At 36.7% G+C, this 24,563-nt stretch overlaps 1 protein-coding gene across 1 annotated transcript; it reads left to right on the forward strand.

Annotated features, from left to right (window-relative positions):
* Window positions 1-5,558: 5,558 nt before the first annotated feature.
* On the forward strand, window positions 5,559-17,358 carry LOC114381594. Its single transcript, XM_028340859.1, has 3 exons — window positions 5,559-5,849; window positions 16,148-16,525; window positions 16,912-17,358. The coding sequence occupies exons 1-3, from the start codon at window positions 5,559-5,561 to the stop codon at window positions 17,356-17,358; spliced, it is 1,116 nt and encodes a 371-aa protein (XP_028196660.1).
* Window positions 17,359-24,563: the final 7,205 nt, after the last annotated feature.

Here is a 24,563-nt window from a genome sequence, read left to right on the forward strand (position 1 = left end):
GCATTGGATAGAAGACTCCAAGAGGATCGGGCTAGAGCTACTAAAGAAGGCCCTAGGGTTCTCATGAACCTTAGAGTAGATTTTTGAGCCCATGGGTCATGGTTGGATCCACTCTTCTTTGTAAATATTAGAATAGGTTTTTCCTTCTTTTGGGCCTTGTATTTTGGTCATTCCAGTAGTATAGGGTTTTAGCCTTGTATTTCAGGGCATTTTGAGTAGTCTTTGTAGTAGGGACTTTTATTTTTTGAATTTTCATGTATTTTTGGAATGGGGGTGAGCTTAGCTATTATAGGGGGTGTGTAGCTAAGCTCTAGCTTCTCATCTCAAGGATGTGAGTTTAGCTATTAGAGAGGTGTGTGTAGCTAAGCTCTAGCTTCTTTAGGAATCTTCTCAAGGAAGCTTCTCAAGGAGGCGAGTTTAGTTATTGTGGATCATGCATTGTTTTGATGATGTTGAATAGAAATCACTTGATTGTCATCATCAAAAAGGAGGAAAATGTGAATGTATGATGATTTTGATGATGCCAAAGAAGAATCAAACAAGGCCGCTTCAAAGGATAAGCATTTGCTTCAAGATTAATTCAAGATTGCTTCAACAAACAAAGCCTTGTTTCAAGATTCACTAAAGATTAAGCCTTGCCTCAAAACAACGGGTTTCAAAGTCATGCAAGGCTCTGGTAATCGATTACCAAGAAGTGTAATCGATTACCAGAAGGGAAGGTTGAAAAAGAGCTGTTGAAAAGGGTTTTGAATTTGAATTTTCAACATGTAATCGATTACCATATGTCTGTAATTGACTACTAGCAACGAAACTTTGGAAATTCAAATTCAAAAGTCATGACCCTTCAAATTATAACTGTGTAATCGATTACATAAACATTGTAATCGATTACCAGTGGAGAGTTTTCAGAAAAAACTGCCAAAAGTCACATCTTTTCGTTGGATTTTGTGAATGACCATCAAAGGCCTATAAATAGGTGACTTGGGCACGAATTTTGAAGAGAATTTTGCTTGCTCAAAATGTCTTATCCTCTCAAAAGGAAATGAGAGAGATATTCCAATAGAACTTCATTGCCAAATGCTCTCTCAAAAGAAACTCTTGGGCAAACACTTACAAATCCATTAAGAGTTTCTCCATGGACTTCAATTGTAATATCCTTCTCTTCAAGAGAGAATTCTTCTTTCTTTCTTCTCTTTCAAAGAGATGGATTAAGGGACTGAGGGTCTCTTAAGTTGTAAGGATTCCTGAACACAAGGGATGAGTTGTCCCTGTGTGGTTCAGACTTTGTAAACAGATTTTTACAAAAGGAGTGGAAAATCTCAAGTGGGTTGCTTGAGTACTGGACGTAGGCACGGACTTTGCCGAACCAGTATAAAAACTGTGTTTGCATTCTCTCTTCCCTTATCTCATTCATTTTATTGCAATCAATTTTGTCTTGCATGTTTAAAGAACATTATTAAATTGATTGTTGTTTTTTCTGCATTTTGAGCCTATCACTTCTTTTAGAAGGGGGTTAAAAGTTTGTTAGTGGGAAATTAATTCACCCCTTCTTAAGATTTTTGAGGCCACATGTCCAACAGTTATTAGAGGGGTGTGTGTAGCTAAGCTCTAGCTTCTGAAGGAAGTTTTCTTAAGGAATTTTTCTCAAGAAAGCTTCTCAAGGAAACTACCTAGTCTATAAATATAAGCATGTGTAACACTTGTTGTAACTTTGATGAATGAAAGTTTTATGAGACACACTTCAAAGTTCCACTTCTCTCCCTCTTTTATTCCTTCAATTTCATGCTCCCCCCTTCTCTCTTTCTTTTCCTCCATTTAAGCATCCTCTTCAAGCTTCTTATCCAAGGCACATTCTTGGTGGTGAAGCTCCTTCTTCCATGGCTTAATCCCTAGTGGATGGTGCCTCCCCTTTCCTCTTCTCCTTTGCCTTTCGCTGCATCTCCATGGTAAAAAATCACCATTGAAGCTCAAAGATGAAGCCTCCATAGAAGCTCCATAAGCAAGCTTCCATCAGCTGGGGAGTTCCTTTTTCCATAGACCCTTAGACTTGTTGAGTCTAGTACACAGGGCCCTGAGGATGACTCTAGTAGCTGCCTCTACTTGACTGTTGGTTTGTGGATGTTTAATAGAGGTGACTAGGTACTTGAAGCCTAGCCTTTCCAGAAAGTCTTCGTAAGTCTGAGCTTTGAATTGAGTGTCATTGTCTGTGACAATGGCGTATAGGAGTCATAAATGCAAATTAGGTGTTTTTAAGTGAATTTCTCCACCTCGTTGCCCGTAATTTCCCGTAGTGGTTTGGCTTCTATCCACTTGGTGAAGTAGTTGATGATGGCTAGTAAGTATTTGACAACTCCTTGGGCCTTTGGTAGTGGTCCCAGTATGTCCATTCCCCACATGGCGAAAGGCCAAGGGGAGCTCAAACTATGAAGATTATTAGGAGGAATGCGTGACACGTTTGCAAACTCTTGGTACCATCTGCACTTCCTGGTAAAGTTGAGGGCATTTTTCCTGAGTGTTGGCCAATAGTAGCCAGCTCGTACCGCTTTGGTGGCTAGGGAGTGTCCTCTAGTGTGGAGACTGTAGATCCCTTCATGAAATCTCTCATGATGCAGTTGCCGAGAGAGTTGACCAGAGATCATAGGATATGTTTTACCATGGCCCCATGGTAAGGGCCAAATGTACTTACCAAAATCTAGAGTTGGGACACGTTAGGGTGGACGTGGCCAAGGTGGGCTCCTGGACTTCACACGTCGACTTTGAGAGTGGCCTTTGTCAAGAGGATAGGAGGGGGGACCTACAAAACAAAGGACTCTAACACTCAAGTAAGTATATGAGTGAGGAGAATAAAGCAAGTATATGCTTAAATGAAGCTCGAGTGAGTGATAAAGAGAGATGTGCATAAGCTTGTCGCTTGTGTGCTGAAGTGTATGGATGTGTTGAGGGTTCGATGGAACCTGGTATTTATAGGAGTGGAGCGTAGCTACGGGTTCTTATTTGTAGGGGCTGTTATAGCCTTAGCAGATAAATAATGCAACCTTAATATGAATTACTCAAAAGACAATTCAAAGTAAACTTATTTAAAGCAAAAGATAAATAGCAATAAAGAAAAGAAGTTTACGGGAAGAGAAAATGCAAGCTCAGTTCTTATACTGGTTCGGCCATGCCCTGTGCCTATGTCTAGTCCCCAAGCAACCCGCTTAAGATTTCCACTATCTTGTAAAATGCCTTTTACAAAGTCTGAAACACACAGGGACAACCCTTCCCTTGTGTTCAGACATCCTTACAACTTAAGAGACCCTCGGTCTCTTAAACAATTTCCTTTGAATAATAAGAAGAAGAAGTTTCTCTCTTTAAGAGAAGGATATTACAATTGAAGATCGATCAAGATTCCTTATTGAATTTGCAAGTGTTTTGGCAAAGGAATATTTTGAGAGTTATAATACAATTTGGTTTTGAGAGGATAAGACAATGATGTTTAGAAAAAAAACTCTCTAAGGAATTTCGTGTCCCAAGTCACCTATTTATAGGCCTTAGATGGCCATTCAAAAATTTCTTGAACAGTTGTGACTCTTAGGAGTTATTTTCAAAAAGTCCTTATTGGTAATCGATTACATAAAAGTGCTAATCGATTACACAGTTAGTTTCTGAAGAGTTGTGACTCTTCAGACTTGAAATTTTAATTTCTATGTCTGGTAATCAATTACACACAAGCTGTAATCGATTACAGGCTTTAAAATTTAAATACAAATTTCTAAAGGCTGTTACAAAACATTTAAAACTTCTGGTAATCGATTACAGGCCTTATGTAATCGATTACTGGCTTTAAAATTTAAATTCAAATTTTGTAAGAGCATTTCAGAAATTATTTTGGCCATTGGCAATCGATTACTGCCTTTGGTAATCGATTACCAGAGTAAATATCATTTTAACAAGATCTTAAAAAGCTTTTGGAAAATATCCTTTGGTCAAACCTGTGCATTATCAATTAAGAAAATCTTTCTAAGATTCTAGGAACTAAGTTCATCAATTATCTTGAATTTCTGGATTCTTGACTTGGATCAAATGTGAGAAGCGCTTATCTTTGGCATCATCAAAACTTCATATCATATATGCTTCTACAGATAATTCTCGACTTATAGATAATAGCTGGTAGCTTGTAGATAATGTTAGAGATAAACTGTAGCTTATAGATAAAAGCTAGTAGATAATTGTACCTTGTAGATAATTAATTACTTGCCAATAGATAAAAATATGCAAATATATTCAAATATTAATAGGTTAGCGATAACTTGTCAATTAAGGAGTTCAATTGCGAAGGGCCGAGTGTCCGTGCTCCTATTGCGGGGCTAACATGGAGGGTTGACACGTGTCTCAGAGTGTCATATAGGGTGTCACGCGTGTTTTGTTGACCCTGGACAGTACAGTAAGGGTCATGGTTTTTGTTGGAGGAAGAATTCAGGTAGATAAACTAATAAACATTTTATAGTTAGATGTATACTTCAAATATAATATTGAATTGTTTTTATCTTTATCTTTTATAAGATGCCAAAACAAATAATTCAATAAAAAAATTAAATATTTTTTTATTATAAAACTATATTATTTAATATAAAATCACCATATATTTACACAAACAAATTTTATTCGGTGCATTGTAGGATAAAGTATTAGTTATATAAAAGAGAAAGGTGTAAGCAATAGTGTCCAGGAAATAAAAGAAGGGGTGGGTGGGAATAGTAAGAAAACATCATATTTTTTAAACATTCAGTTATGTGGCTAAATGTGGGGTGCTACTAGGTGCACCCAACAATTTAAGTGAAGTGGGAAAAATGCCCTTCACTTAAATTTAAAATACCCTACCTGTGGAGTGTCATTGTTCACCTTTCGTACGTTGCTTTCACTCTCCCTCCTTGCGCGTTCATCTTCTTCATTTGCGACCACGCCTCTGCGCCTTCATCTTCTTGCTGGTTCTTCTTCGGCGGTGCCGCCATTGGCTGCTTCCCTTGACGGCATTGAGGACCTGCTGCTTCATTTTGTTCTTCCACGGTTGAGGTAAGCTTCTTGCTCTCCATTAATGGTTGCTGTTGGAGTTTCGTCTGCTGTGGTTTCATACGGATTGTATGATCCGTATGCGTTATATAATTCGTGTAACGTATACGGATCAGCTGATCTGTATGAGTCATAAGGATCAGATCATACAGATTAGATGATCTGTATGACTATTTTTAAATTAATTAATTTTATTAAAAAAATAGTTATTGTTTGAAAAATTATGTTTTTAAATAGTTATTTTATTTGTTAGTTTTGCTTTAAAAATAGGTATTATTTGTGTTTTAAATAAAAATAGTTTATATTGGATTAAAATATGAAATAGTTATTACTTTTAATTGTAAATATATCAATTTTGTAGTTGTTTACAAATATTTTATTTGTATGAAATATAAATATATTATTTTATTATTTGTTTGTAAATAGTTATTGTTTATTAGATAAACGAAAAATATAGTTATTGTTTGAATTTCGACCAAAAAATGTATGTATGTGGAAATTTACAAATTATGGTTAGAACTAAAGGGTTAGGTCATGCCTTAGGTAGAGTTATAGGTAGAGCCCTGGGGAGAGAGGATAATCGTCATTTAGATGATGTTCCCGAGCAGCAAAGGTCCACAACATCCGCATGTAGGCAACTGGAAGCTGCCGCTGTTGCTGAGGATGCTCCTCATGTGGCTGACGTAACTGAAGATGTATTCCAACATGCTGAAGATGTTGTTGATGATGTTGAGGGTTTCCCTGGTGGGCCGCGTGACCCATCAGTGTTGACTGCCTATTGTGACCATGTTGCAATCATTGTATGGAATGAAGAGTGATGTGCCATCATTTTCTTCTATTTTCTAAACCCTTTTTGCACCATTTTAATTATTGATTGGTCTTAATTGTCAATTAATTAGGCAGTTTTATTATTTGGGCTCATTTAGCTAATTTGATGTTTTTAATCTAATTTCAGGAATTAATGAAACATTGGGCTTAATCCGGATTTTGGTTGTGGACTTGAAGAGGGCAAATAAAGCAGCGCTTACCTTAGTTAATTTCTAATTAGGAAATTTCGCAATTTTATTTTATGTTGTTCAGTGTTGATTTCGTTTTGGGCCAGAGTATTGTAATAGGGCCCAGTGACTTTTAGTGACTCTTTTTAAATAGCTGCCTTGGGATTCGTGCAGGGCATTATATTCTACTATGCTATTTTCATTATTCAGAGCTTTGGTTTTAGGTTTTCACGTTTTTCTGTTCCCTTGTTACAGTTTTCGTTCTTAATGCAAATTTCCGTTTTCTGCTTCTAATTACGAGTTCATTCTTGCTTCTTCTTCTACTTTCATTTACGTTTCTGTTCATTTACGTTTCTGTTCATTTACGTTCTTGTTCATTTACGTTTCTGCTTCATGTTTCATTTGCGTTTTCTGTTTGAATCCATGGAAGGCTAGATTTTCTGGTGTTGTTTCCTTTTGAGGACGAAGCCCAACTCTCTTTGAGGTTTCGTTTGTAATGTGGTTTCCTGACAGTTTTCCCTTCACCAGTTATCCCAATTTTGTGAATATTAATCAGTGCACGCTTCGTGTTCGATTAATTGCCTCTGAGCCTAACTTGTGTTCATGCTTAATGGACGAAGGGCTAACTGGTGTATGTGGTGCCTAATCACGTATTGAAAACCCTAAGTTGATTTTCGCTTAGTAAATTGAAATAGGGTTGGATTAAGTGGTTGACTGTTAGGGACGAATTCTCCATAACCCAGGATAAGAGAGTGGCTTCTGAATCAGAGGAAACAACCCGTTTTTAATATTAGTAGTTTCGTATTCCATTTTATTTGTTCTGCTCTTTAATTACCAAACAACCAAACCCCCCCTATCGTTACTGTTACTGCAAGTATATTATGAACATTTGGCTTGTCACTGCTCGTTGGGAAACGACCTAGGATCACTTCCTAGTTACTGCATTTTCATGTTTATTTGATTCGGGTACGACCTTGATCAAATTTGGCGCCGTTGCCGGGGAGAAGTGTCCAAAGGTTCATAATAGCTAGCTAGTGTTGTGTGTTTAATCCTTTCGTGTTTTATGTTTAATTGTTAGTATTGTGTTAGTATGTGTGTTAGTGTTGTTTAGTGTCCTGGTATTTTGTTTAATGTGTGTTCTGTTTCAGTTTTCCCATTAAGCGTTTCCCCTGTTTCAGTCTTGGGTGTTTTGCTGTGAAGATTGTGCTTGAAAACAGAGTAGTAGTAGAAATCAGCTTGCAGAAAAACAGAGTAGTAGTAGAAATCAATTAGAGACGGATTTTAGCGACCACCCATGCTGAATTATTTGGGATTTTTTTGTTTTAGTAGCTAGGGTTGTTATTTTTGGCTGAATTTTTTTGTGGTAACTTCTTTTAATCCATATTTGGTGGGAAAAATAGCTAGAGCCTTTAGTTTGGTCAGATTTGAAAGTTCCAAAAAACTAGCAAATTTTGTGTTTGTCAAAACTTCAAACGGCCATAACTTTTGCTCCGGTTATCAGAATCGCAATTATTATATATGCATTTGGGGTAGAAAAAAATTTCCTACGCCGTGGCAGCCTGCCATAGGCCGGCTGAGGTCTCCATCGTCCAAAATAAGCGATTCTGTCAAAAGTTTTTTATTTTTCAAGTTTTATTCACTTATTTTTCTTAACCTACCAATTTTAGCTTTCATAGTTAGACTTTGAATTTTTGTCTGAAATTTTTTGTGCTATCTTCTCATCATTTTATAAGGTTGCTCACAAAATTTCAAGTCATTTGGATATCATTTGAGGGTAGCTGTAGTTCAAACCTACACCTTTATTTACATGACAAGGCAACTAGTTGTGTGCATGCTGAATGTAGTGTATGACTAGAAGCAATCCATCTGACTTACAACCCTTTGATCCTGAGATAGATAGGACATTTCATAGATTAGTTAGGCATCATTTTATACCTTTTGATCATTCTGAGCATTCCATAACTGGTGAATCTGTGCATTCTGTTATTGGTGATTTTGAACATCCTGATCTTGAGCATTATAATTTTGAGCATTCTGATTCTGAGCATTCTGATTTTGCACATTCTGAGAACATGGCACAACCTCCACCTCGTGAGAGGACTCTAAGGGAAATGGCTGCACCTGATTTCACCTATGAAAGCTTGTGCATCCAATACCCTGATGAGGATGCCCCATATGTTCTTAAAACTGGACTGATTCATTTGCTTTCAAAGTTTCATGGCCTTGCAGGTGAAGACCGGCACAAACATTTGAAAGAATTTCACATTGTCTACTCCACCATGAAACCCCCAGATGTCCAAGAGGATCACATATTTCTGAAGGCTTTTCCTCATTCATTAGAGGGAGTGGCAAAGGACTGGCTGTGTTACCTTGCTCCAAGGTCCATCACGAGCTGGGATGACCTTAATATGGAGAGAAGTATGATAGATGCTGCCAGTGGTGGAGCCCTTGGAGACATGACTCCTGCTGAAGCCAGAAATTTAATTGAGAAGATGGCCTCTAACTCCCAGCAGTTTAGCGCCAGAAATGATGCCATAGTCATTAGAGGAGTGCATGAGGTAGCTACAAACCCATCTGCATCATCTGAAACTAAGAAGCTTGAAGGCAAACTGGATGCGTTGGTCAACTTGGTAACCCAGCTGGCCTTGAATCAGAAATCTGTACCTGTCACAAGGGTTTGTGGTTTGTGCTCCTCTGCTGACCACCATACAGACCTTTGCCCTTCCATGCAGCAACCTGGAGCAATTGAGCAGCCTGAAGCTTATGCTGCAAATATTTACAATAGACCTCCTCAACCTCAGCAGCAAAATCAACCACAACAGAGCAATTATGACCTTTCCAGCAACAGATACAACCCTGGATGGAGGAATCACCCTAACCTCAGATGGTCCAACCCTCAGCAACAACCCCAGCAGCCTGCTCCTTCCTTCCAAAATGCTGCTGGGCCAAGCAGACCATACATTCCTCCACCAATCCAACAACAGCAACAACCCCAGAAACAGCCAACAGTTGAGGCCCCTCCACAACCTTCCCTCGAAGAACTTGTGAGGCAAATGACTATGCAGAACATGCAGTTTCAGCAAGAGACCAGAGCCTCCATTCAGAGCTTAACCAATCAGATGGGACAATTAGCTACCCAATTGAATCAACAACAGTCCCAGAATTCTGACAAGCTGCCTTCTCAAGCTGTCCAAAATCCCAAAAATGTCAGTGCCATTTCATTGAGGTCGGGAAAGCAGTGTCAAGGACCTCAACCCGTAGCACCTTCCTCATCTGCAAATGAACCTGCCAAACTTCACTCTATTCCAGAAAAAGGTGATGACAAAAATCTACCTAACAATTTCTGTGCAGGTGAATCTTCTTCCACAGGTAATTCTGATTTGCAGAAGCAGCACATTCCCCCTCTTTCATTCCCTCCAAGAGCAGTTTCCAACAAAAAAATGGAAGAGGCAGAGAAAGAGATCTTGGAAACATTTAGAAAAGTAGAGGTAAACATACCTCTGTTGGATGCAATAAAGCAAATTCCAAGATATGCCAAATTCTTGAAGGAGCTGTGCACTAATAAGCGGAAGCTTAAAGGAAGTGAACGAATTAGCATGGGCAGAAATGTCTCCGCATTGATTGGTAAATCTGTTCCTCAAATTCCTGAAAAATGCAAAGATCCAGGTACATTCAGCATACCTTGTATTATAGGGAATAGTAAGTTTGACAATGCCATGCTAGATTTAGGAGCCTCTGTTAGTGTTATGCCTCTGTCGATTTTTAATTCTCTATCTCTAGGTCCCTTGCAGTCAACTGATGTGGTAATTCATTTAGCTAATAGAAGTGTTGCCTATCCTGTTGGTTTCATAGAAGATGTCTTAGTTAGAGTTGGTGAACTGATTTTCCCTGTTGATTTTTATATCTTGAATATGGAAGATGGATTTTCTCAAGGATCAGTTCCCATCATTCTAGGCAGACCCTTTATGAAAACTGCTAGAACTAAGATAGATGTTTATGCAGGCACACTGTCCATGGAGTTTGGTGATATAACTGTTCATTTTAATATTCTGGATGCTATGAAATACCCATCTGAAGATCTTTCTGTATTTCGTGCTGAAATAATTGACCATGTTGTTGATGAATACATGACTGATCTTTATTCTAATCTGCATGCCTCTCACTCTTCATGCATTGAGTCTGAAATTGTACTTGATCATATGTCTGAATTTGATGCTGAGAGTGAATCTGAGAGTGATATTGATTGCATGCCTGGTGGTGGTGTTTTACCTCTTGAGATTGATTTTATAGAGTCAGATAGGACTAACCATGTTTCAGGAAGTACACATACCTCTGACTTTCTTTATGAGGTAAAGGCTGAGAAACCATCTCCTTCTACCACTGTCCAGCCGACCACACCAGAATTGAAGCCTCTGCCATCAAATTTAAAATACGCTTACTTGGATGATAGCAAGAGTTTTCCAATGATTATATCTGCCTCCCTTGCTGATGAGCAAGAGGAGAAGTTGTTGTCAGTTCTCAAGAAGCATAAGAAGGCTATAGGCTGGACCCTGGCGGACATTCCTGGTATTAGCCCATCCACATGTATGCATCGAATAAATTTAGAGGATGGAGCTAAACCAGTAAGACAACCACAGAGAAGACTCAACCCGGTGATTCTTGATGTAGTGAAGAAGGAGATAACCAAGCTTTTGCAAGCTGGAATCATTTATCCCATCTCCGACAGCCAATGGGTGAGTCCCGTCCAGGTAGTCCCGAAAAAGACTGGCCTCACAGTGATCAGAAATGAGAAGGAGGAGCTGATTCCTACTCGGGTGCAGAACAGTTGGAGAGTCTGCATTGACTATAGGAGGCTGAACTAGGTTACCAAAAAGGACCATTTTCCCCTGCCATTCATTGACCAGATGCTTGAACGCCTGGCAGGTAAATCCCACTACTGTTTCCTTGATGGTTTTTCTGGTTATATGCAAATTACTATTGCTCCTGAGGATCAGAAAAAGACCACATTCACCTGCCCCTTCGGCACTTTTGCTTATAGGAGGATGCCTTTCGGCCTGTGCAATGCCCCTGGTACCTTCCAGCGGTGCATGATTAGTATTTTCAGTGATTTTTTAGAAAATTGCATAGAGGTGTTTATGGATGATTTCACTGTATATGGATCCTCTTTTGATGGTTGTTTGAATAGTTTGGAAAAAGTTTTGAATAGATGCATTGAAACTAACCTTGTTCTAAATTTTGAAAAATGTCATTTTATGGTTGAGCAAGGTATAGTTTTAGGCCACATTATTTCCAATAAGGGTATTGAAGTAGATCCTGCAAAAATTTCTGTTATTTCACAATTGCCTTACCCCTCTTGTGTGCGAGAGGTGCAATCTTTTCTTGGTCATGCAGGATTCTACAGGCGCTTTATAAGGGATTTTAGCAAAGTAGCCCTTCCACTGTCCAACTTGTTGCAAAAGGAGGTGGAGTTTGACTTTAATGACAGATGCAAAGAGGCTTTTGATTGCCTCAAAAGAGCGTTGACTACCACCCCCATCATCCAGGCACCCGATTGGACAGCCCCTTTTGAGCTTATGTGTGATGCATCAACATATGCATTGGGGGCTGTCCTTGCTCAGAAAATTGATAAATTGCCCAGGGTGATATATTATGCTTCTAGGACTTTAGATGCTGCCCAAGCAAATTATACTACTACTGAGAAAGAGCTTCTAGCCATAGTTTTTGCTCTTGAAAAATTTCGATCTTATTTGCTTGGTACTCGCATTATTGTTTATACTGACCATGCAGCTCTAAAGTACTTGTTGAAGAAGGCTGATTCTAAGCCTAGGTTGATCCGGTGGATGCTCTGGCTCCAAGAGTTTGACCTGGAGATCCGTGATAGGAGCGGAGCACAAAATCTAGTTGTTGATCATTTGAGTCGGATCGAACGTGTCTCTGATGCAGATTCACCTATTCGGGATGATTTCCCGGATGATCATTTGTATATATTGTATAGTATTTCTGACTCTCTTTCTACTCCCTGGTTTGCTAACATTGTCAATTATTTAGTTGCCTCTGTTTTTCCTCCCTTAGCATCTAAGGCCCAAAAAGATAAGATTAAAAGTGATGCTAAGCATTTTATTTGGGATGACCCCTACTTGTGGAAATTGTGCAGTGATCAGGTCATTAGACGGTGCATTCCAGATCATGAGACTGACTCAGTCCTGCAGTTCTGTCACTCTTCCGCACCGGGAGGTCATCTGGGTGTTCAAAGGACAGCTCGCAAAGTGCTTGATTGTGGTTTTTATTGGCCCACCATCTTTAAAGATGCGTGGAAGATCTGCAGCACTTGTGAGCAGTGTCAGAGAGCAGGAAATACACTTACATGGAGACAACAAATGCCTCAGCAACCTATGCTATTCTGTGAGGTGTTTGATGTCTGGGGTATAGATTTCATGGGTCCTTTTCCTGTCTCTTTTGGTTATGTTTATGTTCTCCTTGCAGTTGATTATGTTTCAAAATGGGTGGAAGCCAAGCCCACTAGAACTAATGATGCTAAAGTTGTCGCAGACTTTGTCAGGTCTAATCTGTTTTGCAGGTTTGGAGTACCTAAAGCAATTGTTAGTGATCAAGGAACCCATTTTTGCAACAGGACAATGCATGCCCTGCTTAAAAAGTACAGGGTGGTACACAGGGTATCCACACCATACCACCCCCAGACTAATGGACAGGCATAAATTTCTAACAGGGAAATCAAGAGAATTCTAGAGAAGATTGTGCAGCCAAGCAGGAAAGATTGGAGTACCAGGCTTGATGATGCTCTCTGGGCACATCGGACTGCCTACAAAGCACTCATAGGAATGTCTCCTTATCGGGTTGTCTTTGGAAAGGCATGTCATCTTCCAGTGGAAATTGAGCACAAAGCATACTGGGCAGTGAAGACTTGCAACTTCTCTATGGATCAAGCTGGCGAGGAAAGGAAGTTGCAACTGAGTGAGTTAGATGAAATCCGCCTAGAAGCCTACGAGAATGCCAAGTTCTACAAAGAAAAGACCAAGAAGTTCCATGATAGCATGATAGTTAAAAAAGACTTCGTGGTTGGACAAAAAGTGTTATTGTATAATTCTAGGCTTCGACTCATGAGTGGTAAGTTGAGGTCTAAGTGGATTGGTCCTTTTGTTATTACTAATGTTTTTCCTTATGGTACAGTTGAGATCAAAAGCGACTCCACAAACAAGAGCTTCAAGGTCAACGGACATCGACTTAAGCCATTCCTCACGAACCCTTCTTTAGTGGACGTAGTGGTGGAAGAGACTTCCTTACTCCACCCTACTCTTCCTCCACCATGACTTAGGGAGTTTTTCTTTTCCTATCTCCTTCTTTGCTTTTATTACACTTGTCCGATTCTCTTTGATGATTTAATTGTTTTTAATCTTTTAATTGTGCTACATTGAGGACAATGTGTTGTTTAAGTATGGGGGAGGAGTGTTCTTTGGTTTTGCTAGTTTTGTTGGTTTTGTTAATTTGTTAGTTGTGTTAATTTGTTAATGTTGTTAGTTTCGTCGGATTTTCAGTTTAATATTTTGGGTCAATTTCGTGTGCACGTACGACTTTGCATGTTTTTCTTTGAATTATAGGATATGTTCAAGAAATGGGTAATTGTTTTGAAAATAAAAGTTCTTGACATTTTGTGACTTGAAATCCTTGATTCTTCTCTACATGTCATGATAGTTTTGAAAGCTCAATTTGAAAGTGATGATTTTACCTTTGTGAGAATTTGAGCCATCCATCATTATAATCATTTGGTGTGTTTTGCCCCATTGATTGCTTGCACAATAGCCTTGGCTTGATTCTTGTTGATGCGTCCTAATTCACATGCATATTTGGAAATGATTAAGGCAATTTTGTTCTTATAAGCTTCTAGCCAAATGGACTTACCTTGAATTAATTCCTTTGATAGCCCTTTTGAGCCTTGTTTCCCTTTCCTTGTTTTGAAGCTCACTACAAGCCTTAAGTGAAAAACCATGATATTACCATATCCTTAAGGAATTTTGGAGCTTTGGAATTGTTTTGGGAATAAGTGTGGGGGGTTTTTGTTTCATTGGACAACTTGTTTTGTTGGCTATGCTTCATGATGTATTTTGGGCCATACTTGATGTACATTGTATATTGGTTAAATGTTGGACATGCTGAATGAAATGTTGTTTCTCAAAGGCTAAAGAGTAAGAAAAAAAAAATTCGAAAAAAAAAAAAATTCGAAAAAAGAAAAAGAAAAGCAATAAAGTTGAGTGAATAAGATCTTAAATGGCACAAGAATGATGAAACTCTTGGTTCTACTCTTCATGTTTAATTTTTATCTTTACTTCTTTTTATTTTCTTATTTTTTTCTTAATATGCACTTATTCCCCTTTGCTCCTCTATTCCTTTGGGATTTAGCCACTTATTCCATATTTCTCCATACCTTGTCCTTGGCCCCATTACAACCTTAAAAGACCTTTTGATCCTCATGTGCTTGTGTTTATGGGTTAATTGTCAATTTTAGAATCTTGCCAAGTTTATGTGGTGTTTGCTTTCATGGGTGCTTTGAGGGTAAATAGTAGCCTAGACACTTGAGAGATAGAGTGTATATCTTGTGAGGCTTTATCACTTTTCATTCTTGAGCTGATTAACTATTTTGCCATGATTGGGTTGCTTGGATGATTTTCATGAATGTCTTGACTTTTTGGATCTCCTTATGTTAGATGTTACCCATTCCTTTCATTCCTTGATGTTCATTGAGAAATATGTGAATGTTTTTGTTTGTCTCCCTTTGATATCCTTGGATTTTGTTCTTTGTTTCATTTTGCCCAGGAGTGCAAAAGGCTAAGTATGGGGGGTTTTGATGTGCCATCATTTTCTTCTATTTTCTAAACCCTTTTTGCACCATTTTAATTATTGATTGGTCTTAATTGTCAATTAATTAGGCAGTTTTATTATTTGGGCTCATTTAGCTAATTTGATGTTTTTAATCTAATTTCAGGAATTAATGAAACATTGGGCTTAATCCGGATTTTGGTTGTGGACTTGAAGAGGGAAAATAAAGCAGCGCTTACCTTAGTTAATTTCTAATTAGGAAATTTCGCAGTTTTATTTTATGTTGTTCAGTGTTTATTTCGTTTTGGGCCAGAGTATTGTAATAGGGCCCAGTGACTTTGAGTGACTCTTTTCAAATAGTTGCCTTGGGATTCGTGCAGGGCATTCTATTCTGCTATGCTATTTTCATTATTCAGAGCTTTGGTTTTAGGTTTTCACGTTTTTCTGTTCCCTTGTTACAGTTTTCGTTCTTAATGCAAATTTCCATTTTCTGCTTCTAATTACGAGTTCATTCTTGCTTCTTCTTCTACTTTCATTTACGTTTCTGTTCATTTACGTTTCTGTTCATTTACGTTCTTGTTCATTTACGTTTCTGCTTCATGTTTCATTTGCGTTTTCTGTTTGAATCCATGGAAGGCTAGATTTTCTGGTGTTGTTTCCTTTTGAGGACGAAGCCCAACTCTCTTTGAGGTTTCGTTTGTAATGTGGTTTCCTGGCAGTTTTCCCTTCACCAGTTATCCCAATTTCGTGAATATTAATCAGTGCACGCTTCGTGTTCGATTAATTGCCTCTGAGCCTAACTTGCGTTCATGCTTAATGGACGAAGGGCTAACTGGTGTATGTAGTGCCTAATCACGTATTGAAAACCCTAAGTTGATTTTCGCTTAGTAAATTGAAATAGGGTTGGATTAAGTGGTTGACTGTTAGGGACGAATTCTCCATAACCCAGGATAAGAGAGTGGCTTCTGAATCAGAGGAAACAACCCATTTTTAACATTAGTAGTTTCGTATTCCATTTTATTTGTTCTGCTCTTTAATTACCAAACAACCAACCCCCCCTCCCCGATCGTTACTGTTACTGCAAGTATATTATGAACATTTGGCTTGTCACTGCTTGTTGGGAAACGACCTAGGATCACTTCCTAGTTACTGCATTTTCATGTTTATTTGATTCGGGTACGGCCTCGATCAAAGAGCTATTTATAACTTTTAATAAATTATATTTCTTAATTATTTGTTGTTATTGTTAAAATTATTTAAATTTTTTTCAGGAACGTCCTGAATTGAAGCTATCCTTCCATGGAAAGAAGGTTCAGAAATTTGGGAGGCCTGCTCCTGAAATTGAAGGGCTAGTCACTGCCATAGGATTAAGTCCTTTGATCGCATGTTCATTGGACATTGACGATCAAGGACTTATATCGGCTTTTGTGGAGAGGTGGCATAAGGAAATGAGCAGTTTCCATCTTCCTGTTCGAGAGGTGACCATCACCCTCAATGCTGTGGCCTCTCTGCTTCATCTTCCCATTATAGGCACATTCCATAACTTCGAGACTCTTCATGTCGACAAAGGGGTCTTGATGTTGGTGGAGTTACTTGAAGTCTCTGGAGATGAAGCTAGAGTTGAGACAATACAATGTCATGGGGCATACGTACGCCTATCGTGGCTACGAGAGATTTATCAGAGTAAATTTGAGGCCGAACATTAGACTATTGCAGTTCATGCTTAATTGTTGCATTTGTTAGGTTGCATTCTTTTTTCTAACAAGAGTGCGACACATGTTCATGTGGTGTTTTTGGATGCTTTCCGAGACTTGAGTCAGAGTGGAAGCTACGCATAGGGAGCTACCACCCTAGTGCATATGTATGATAATTTGAATGATGCTTGTAAGAGCGGCAGCCGACAGCTTGTTAGATACATCACACTATTACATGTAATTATTGTCCATTATTGTAATTTAATTGTTTTTAGTATGTTGTTAATATGTTTTTAATATGTTCATTTGAAATTTGTTTTATTTTGATCTAATTTGTGTAGTGTTGGATTTATGAGCAATTTCCCTCTATTGCTGAGGCTTTTACGGACCCAGACTATGATGAATGGTCACCCTGTGCCTGCCAGTGGACTTCTACGAAGGCTTCTATGAAGTCATTACTAGCATTGATGTATCGGAGACGTCGAGATCGACTGACAATTGCTGATGTTTGCTGGATGCCTTATGATGACTACTGTGCAGTGCGAGATTTTGATCTAATTTCATGCCTTTCAGGACATATCCAATGGGGTCCTGTTGTCGTGATACATCGAGCAGAGAGGGTGGTGAGGAAATTTGGGTATGTTCAGACCATTCCTCCACACACTCCGGGTTCAAGGTTATCCTTGGAAGATATTGATGATAGATGGATGCATTTCTCTGACTATCTTGCACCAATGGGGCAGATTTGTGTTGTGTCAGGACAATGTGCATCAGATTACATCCACTAGTTCTACATGATTTGTCATCCATTCATGACACCGACACAGCCTGGGGATCTGGCCAGACATCCACCTGTGATGCAAGATGAGACATATATGGAGCCAAATATGCCTGAGGTCCCAGTGACACCAGTAGCTATGGAAGAAGCAGCTGCACATGCTTCTTCTGATGTGGAGCTGCCTAGACATGTAGTGGTAAATTATTTATTAATGTTTTTTTAAATCTCATTTAATTTAATTATGCAATATGATGATACCTTAGTTGTTGTTTTCAATGTCATAGGTGGCTTGCCAAGCAATTGCAGAAAGGTTGAAACGTTTGCTCAACCTAAGGACAGTCACTGAAGGCACAAAAGCACACGATGTCATACAAGACTACTTAAGGATTGCTAGGGGTGTCACTGCAAAGCATAATGTTTATGTCAGGTCATGAAGAAGGTGGCGCACGGATCAGCCTTGAAGACATTTTCAATTCTTTATTTTTATTTTTAGAGTATGTTTATAATTTTATTGTATTTGACAACATTTTGGTTTTACCTAACTTATTTGAATCTTGTTAATGTAACTATTAATGTTAACGTGAACAAGTTATTTTAAATTACATAACCATAAAATGTATAAGTAGACCCTAGTAATGACGTCATAGTAAACTTTGACTACCACATAGTACTACACCTTAAACAGTTAAGTTCAACATAACAAAGCTAGTGATAATTACGTGAATATGTAGCGAAACAATTATATACTAATGTAGGACATTACAAAGTCATTAGAAGCTAAATGTTCACTCTTCACTTATGTCAACATAGTCTCTTTTCAACATCATCAAATTTTTGTACTGATGCATTCTACTAATATATGGAGTTGGCCACTGTTTTGCCTAAGGATGAAAATTCCTAGACCATAACACAACTAGAGGTGGCAAGGGACAACGGTCTCTTAAATAAACTTACTATACATGCACAAACAATTTTAAGTTATTATATGAAAAATAATTGCATAAATTAAAAAATAGGATTATGATGAATCTACCTGAACAAAATAATTGCCATAGACGTAACCAATACATATTATGCGATGCACAAAAGAATCTGTTGGTGGTTGACTTCTAAGAGGAAAAAATGTCATGCTTTGTTGCAGAGACAATGATACAAGGATTATATTATACCTTGATGCAATGACATATCCCATCTTGGTTATATCCATCCACTTATCCATAGTAACCTGCATGAAAGACTGTACACATGACATTTATTTAAAGTTAATTAAAAAAAACAAAACATAAATTACATACCATGGATAATCCATCAACAAGTAGGGACCTTCTTAATTCCTCAAATTTATCGATGCCACCAAAGAGGTTGATATACTCATCTGACCATTTTCCAAGTTCTTTAAGCAAATGGTTGCGCACCAAGGATCATGAATCTTCACCCATACCTAATAACACAACAATCACACGATATCCACAATTACCGTCAGCTTTGACATCCACAATGTTTTCAATGAAATTGTGAATGAACGGATGAAATTGATCCAACATCGGCATGGTCCTTCTTGGAATGGCCTGGTCAAAAGATGATGCACTATACTTCACTAAAGAATTACTATTTTGCACAGAATGTAAAGCATCAACATACTCCCAGTAAGACAGATATTGCTTTGTTGATCTTTGCTTTCTGGTCATCGGTTTGTTCTGTGCACCTTTAGTGTTGACCTTTTCTAAAGAAGGACACATAGAGTTTTGATCAGGGTATGCAATTTCCCGGAGTTTACTCTTTAGAGATACTTTGCCACAAACATCAAGCTCCTCAAATCGCTTGGTTATGGTTTTCATCTCTTCCGTTATGGTCACTTGGGGCTCAGATAACCCTTGGTCTGAAAAACTTAGCCTCCGCCAAAACATATGGATTGAATCAAGTGGGATGCTACCAAGAACATATTTAGATAGCTCACATGCACATGGAAAACCATGTGTAGTTCTCATCACACACCCACAACAAGAAGGATTCTTGCCAGCATAATGCACACACTCATACTCAACAACAATATGATTTAAAGCATACCTTGAAACCAGGTCAAGAAGCCTCTTGTATAAGGTAACTTTAAAAACATGTCCAACCACGTGTACTTGTTTCAAAGGATGCTTTAATTTCAGTGTATTGCAACGTGATCATGTTGTTCATGGCATCCCAAACACTACATAGGTCTCCAAGGCTATTTTGTAAGTCTTTTTAAAGCCCAATGAATAAATTCAACCCTACATTTGAAATATACAAAAAAAATTAAACAAATACAATAATTAAAAACCACCAATTCATCAACCCTAACACAAAAACATTAACATTTTCATACCTATTTGTTGTTGTGTTTCCTAAGTGCATCATCTTACTCGTCCAGGTTGTAACAAAATTTTTCTTGTGGGGAATTATCCATGTTTCTTTAACATAGTCAACAAACATTGGTCATGGTGAACAAGCAATTTCAAACTTCTTACGGCAATCATCAAACTGATGCTCGAAACGATAATCAACCAAACTTCCCCAGGCATCCATGACATACTCCCATGCATTTTTTTTAACCAATTAGGGATTTATATTTTTTCTTGACATTCTTGTCGATGTGATACCTGCACAACAAGTTAGTATACTTAGGGAATACAGTTTTCACTGCATTCATCAATGCTAGGTCTCTATCAGTCACAATAACTCCAGGGAGGGCATCACGTCTTAGAAAAAGACCTCGAAACTGTTCTAGAGCCCATACCACATTATTAACATGTTCACCCTCCAGATATGTAAAACCAGCAGAGAATGTCATCCCCGTTGGTGTCACACCAACAAAGTCAAGTAACGGGAGTTTGTACCTATTTGTTTTGTAGGTACTATATATCAAAAACACCAAATTACATGCATTGCATAACTTCACTGCATCAGGGTAACACCAAAAGATATCACGTACCACATCTTCATCCTTTAATCTAGGCCAATGAATATACTGGTCCTGTTCAAGAAGCTTCATTTGATGTTACATTTCACTATCACTTCCTCTAATGGAAGAACGATATGCACTTCTTGCATTGTATATTTGTTTGATTGTTGTATAACTATTGGCATTGTGCTCCTTCAACGTTTGCAGAATATTTCTTGGTTTCACCATTGACTTTGTCATATCAACAATAATTGTCTTCTCATCCTTAGTCAATCGCCCAATATATGGATGTCTAACTAATGACTTGGCCAATTCATGATTATGACTCCCACACATCAACTTCACCATCCAACCTTGCCCTCCAACCACTGGTTTCCCACGAAGCTTGAAGGAACACCCACACTTCCTACTCCAGTATCTCTTCTAACAAAATCTTTCTTCCTAGACCTATACTGGTCACTCCTCTCACAACCAATTAACACAAATGAAGTCCTTCCTCTCATACCAGTGTTTGTGTCTGACCTCATAATCACCGCCACAAATTTGTTTTCATAAGCAACTGATCGAGCTCACTGCAAAACATCATCTCGGGTAGCGAACACCTACAACACAACCCACATAATTTTGGTCTTCAAAGGGACATTCATTTTATCAATTTAAGAAAAATAATGAAGATTATTACCTGAGAAGTATCAAACGCATCTGAACAATCAACATGTTGTTCTTTATTCACACCAGATTCGTGTTCATTTTCATCATCCATATCAACTTCTTCGAACATTATATTGTCATACATCCATTGATCTTCATCCATCTTAACAACAGATTCAAAATTTTCCACATTACAAACATACAATACCTAACCGCATCATACAAAACTCAATGTAATTTTTTTACTGCATACCATTTTATAAACACTAGAATTCATAACCATATATATTAAAAACCAAAAACCCTATATCAATCTACATATGAATTATTTCAAATACACATATAAACAAATAAAAATTTACATACTAAAATATTATAATTAAAACGAATTAAAACTTGAACAATTTTTACAAATTTAAAAATTTGTATAAACCATACGGATCAAGTGATCCGTATGGTTTATACGGATCAGCTGACCCTTATAAACCATACTGATTAGTTGATCCGTATGTTTAAATTAAACTTATGGATTACATGATCCATATAAAATATACGAATCATGTAATCTGTAAGTTTAATTTTAACCTATGGATCAACTGATCTGTATGGAACGAAAAGTAGTAACAACAGCCCATGTACCTTCGACGACGTCACTATCGAACCAACCATTGCAACAATCACCACCGGCCGGTAACACTTTCACCTCCACCCATGCGGCACCTCACCCAACGGGAAAAACCAACAGAGCAGAAAGCGAAGCATGCACAAATGGCAAAAATAGTATACACAAGTTATTAAATGAAGAAGAAGACACAGGGGTAATTCTGAAATTACCAAAAATTGCTGGGTGTACAAACAATAATGCATTGCTGGTGCACCTAGCAACACCCCTAAATGTGGGGCTAATTTAAAAGCACAAAACCGCAAACACACTCCGCAATAGTACGTCCATCATCGTTTTGTTATAGTAGTCACTATCATGGAAAGAGAGAGCTAATTCAAATTTTGGCATTTTATAGAGTACCGGCAATGACATGCCAATAGTAGCATTTAAAATTATTGTGCTGGAAGGTACACTTTTTTTTTTTCTTTCAATATTTCATCTAATCTAAGTAGGCCACATTTATGCTACCATGCAGGGTGGATTTGATGTAAGAAATTAAACATGCACATACAATTTGGATAGGAAGAGGTCCCATTTTCGTAAACCAAACACCATGATAAAAAAGTTGTGAAATGGGGATTATGGTTGCACATGAAATGTGGCAGGCATCTTTGTCCTATATATCAATTAAGGGATGAAATATAAGACAATATAGAAACGGATGCATCATTTTCCCTGGGTTTTCCTGTGCCAACATTTATTGCAAAATATGCCTGGCTGAGTTTTCTCAACTACTATTTGTAGTTTCATTATTGCTAACCAGCCCCCATGAACTAGCATGACCGGAATTGATCGAACAAAAAGTGAGGTCTAAAATAAAAATTAATATAATATTATTTTACTTTAAAAAAAAAGTTATATGTGAAATTTTTTAATCAACATGTGGGACCTTTTTTTACTTTAGAAAACTAATAACAAATATTGTTAAACCTAAAACTCAAGTTTTAGTTGCTTTACCCTTAAACTCACTCTGAGCATTACCAGGGTTTAACAACAAAAATCATATACATGATTCTTATACAAATTGGTTGATGGCCTTTGATTCACCAATCTCTATAGTGGGACAATTCCAAACTCAATATTTTATTTATTAGCAACAATGTACACATGCGTGCCTTTCTAGTGATCCATGCATACAATTTCAATAACTATATATGAATACTTCTACATTAAAATTTAAAAATACTCTGTTAATTAACACATCTACAATTTCTTTCTATTTCTCTTTTTCAATACATGTATCACTTATTATACATATACTTTTTTTCTCTTTCTAAAACTAAGTTTGGAAGAGGGAAAAAGAAAGAGATAAAAAAAATCTCATTCCCTTGTTTGGTTTCTTAATGACATATTTATTTTAACTTAAAAAAAATATGATTTTAAAATAAAGTGGATTTTTTTTTTCAAAAAAAAGTTTTTAATAAGCAAATAAGATTTACCTTTAAACAAAACACACTGTTTTTTTCATATTAACAAAAAGTAGAAATTCTTACTTATTTATAATTAAAAAATGTTTTTTAGAAAAATTTAAACTAATAGATCCAATATCATGAAAGGAAAGAATATGGTTGAGAGTATGGATGACAATAAGTATATAAGATCTCGTTATGTAGCATATTATATTATCCATCCATTCTCGTACTCTTGTTTTAAATAAAATTATATTCATTCTCATACATGCAAGAGTAACAACCTTAATTTTCATTCTTATATCCATTGAGCCCATTGAGTATCTATATACTTATATATCTACTACTCATACTTATTTATAAAATCAATAAATCAATACCAAAAATATTAATTAGAAAAATTACTGTAAGTAATTTGAAAATTTACTATTAAATCATCTGAATATAACATTAAAAGCAAAACATAACCTTGAGTGATTCACACATAAGTTATAGCTAAATAAAATTATAAAGATAATTATCTACCATAATCATTCTTAAAATTAATATAATCATCAAAACATGAAAGAATGGATAAAAAAAAAAACGTAAAAGAATGTAGCACAGTGTATACACATTCAACGGTGCAGCATTAATATTAAAGGAGTGGAGGGGGGCATCCCCCAAACTTTTCTAATGTTTCTTTTATATTTACTTCTTTCTATTTCGGTTTTATTTATAATTCTTCAATTAGTTTACGTTTTTTTAGAAAAATAATTAATTACATTATTATAATTTCAAAATTATCCTTGCTTTATCTATCTATCAACTTAATTATTTCTTATTAATGTTTAGAGAAAAATAATTAAATAAGTGTATGTAGGAAAAAATAATTAATGTATTTATAAATTAAAAAATGATTTTACAAAAGGAATAAATAAATTTCAGAAATTAGTTTTATAATTAGAAACGTAGGGAGTATATCTTTTGATATATATAAAAGAACTTAAAACTAGGAATGCTTATACAATAGCATGAGTTTGCAAATTTTTCTTGCTTGTGGATTTTTCTTGTAGGTTTATAGGCAAATTCTTTTCTATAAATTTTGTGATTTTCTTACAAACTTTTTCTTAAAATTTTGCTATGATTTGAGAACTTATAGCTAATTTTGAAAATTAATAATATTTTCCATACATGAACTATTTAACCAATTAATTGTCTTTTATAATATAACTTTTTCATTTTCAATTTTTTAAACTTTTATATTCTCATATTGTATAGGAACGTTTATACAATAGTATGAGCTTGCAAATTTTTCTTGCTTGTGGATTTTTTTTTAGGGTTTTATGCAAATTCTTTTGAATATACTTTGTGATTTCTCACAAACTTTTTCTTCAAATTTTTCTTAATTTTGAGAAAAATATGATTATTTTCTTAAATTTAATGAAACTTTTAATAATTTTTACATATTCTTGTAAAAATTTTGTTTTCTATAAAATAACTGAATTTTTCTTACAGGTTTTTTTGAAATAATTTAATATAAATTCTCTATTTTTCTATTTAGTGGAAGATACGGACAT

This window comes from Glycine soja, chromosome 13 (assembly GCF_004193775.1).
Source record: "Glycine soja cultivar W05 chromosome 13, ASM419377v2, whole genome shotgun sequence".
Lineage (NCBI taxonomy): Eukaryota > Viridiplantae > Streptophyta > Magnoliopsida > Fabales > Fabaceae > Glycine > Glycine soja.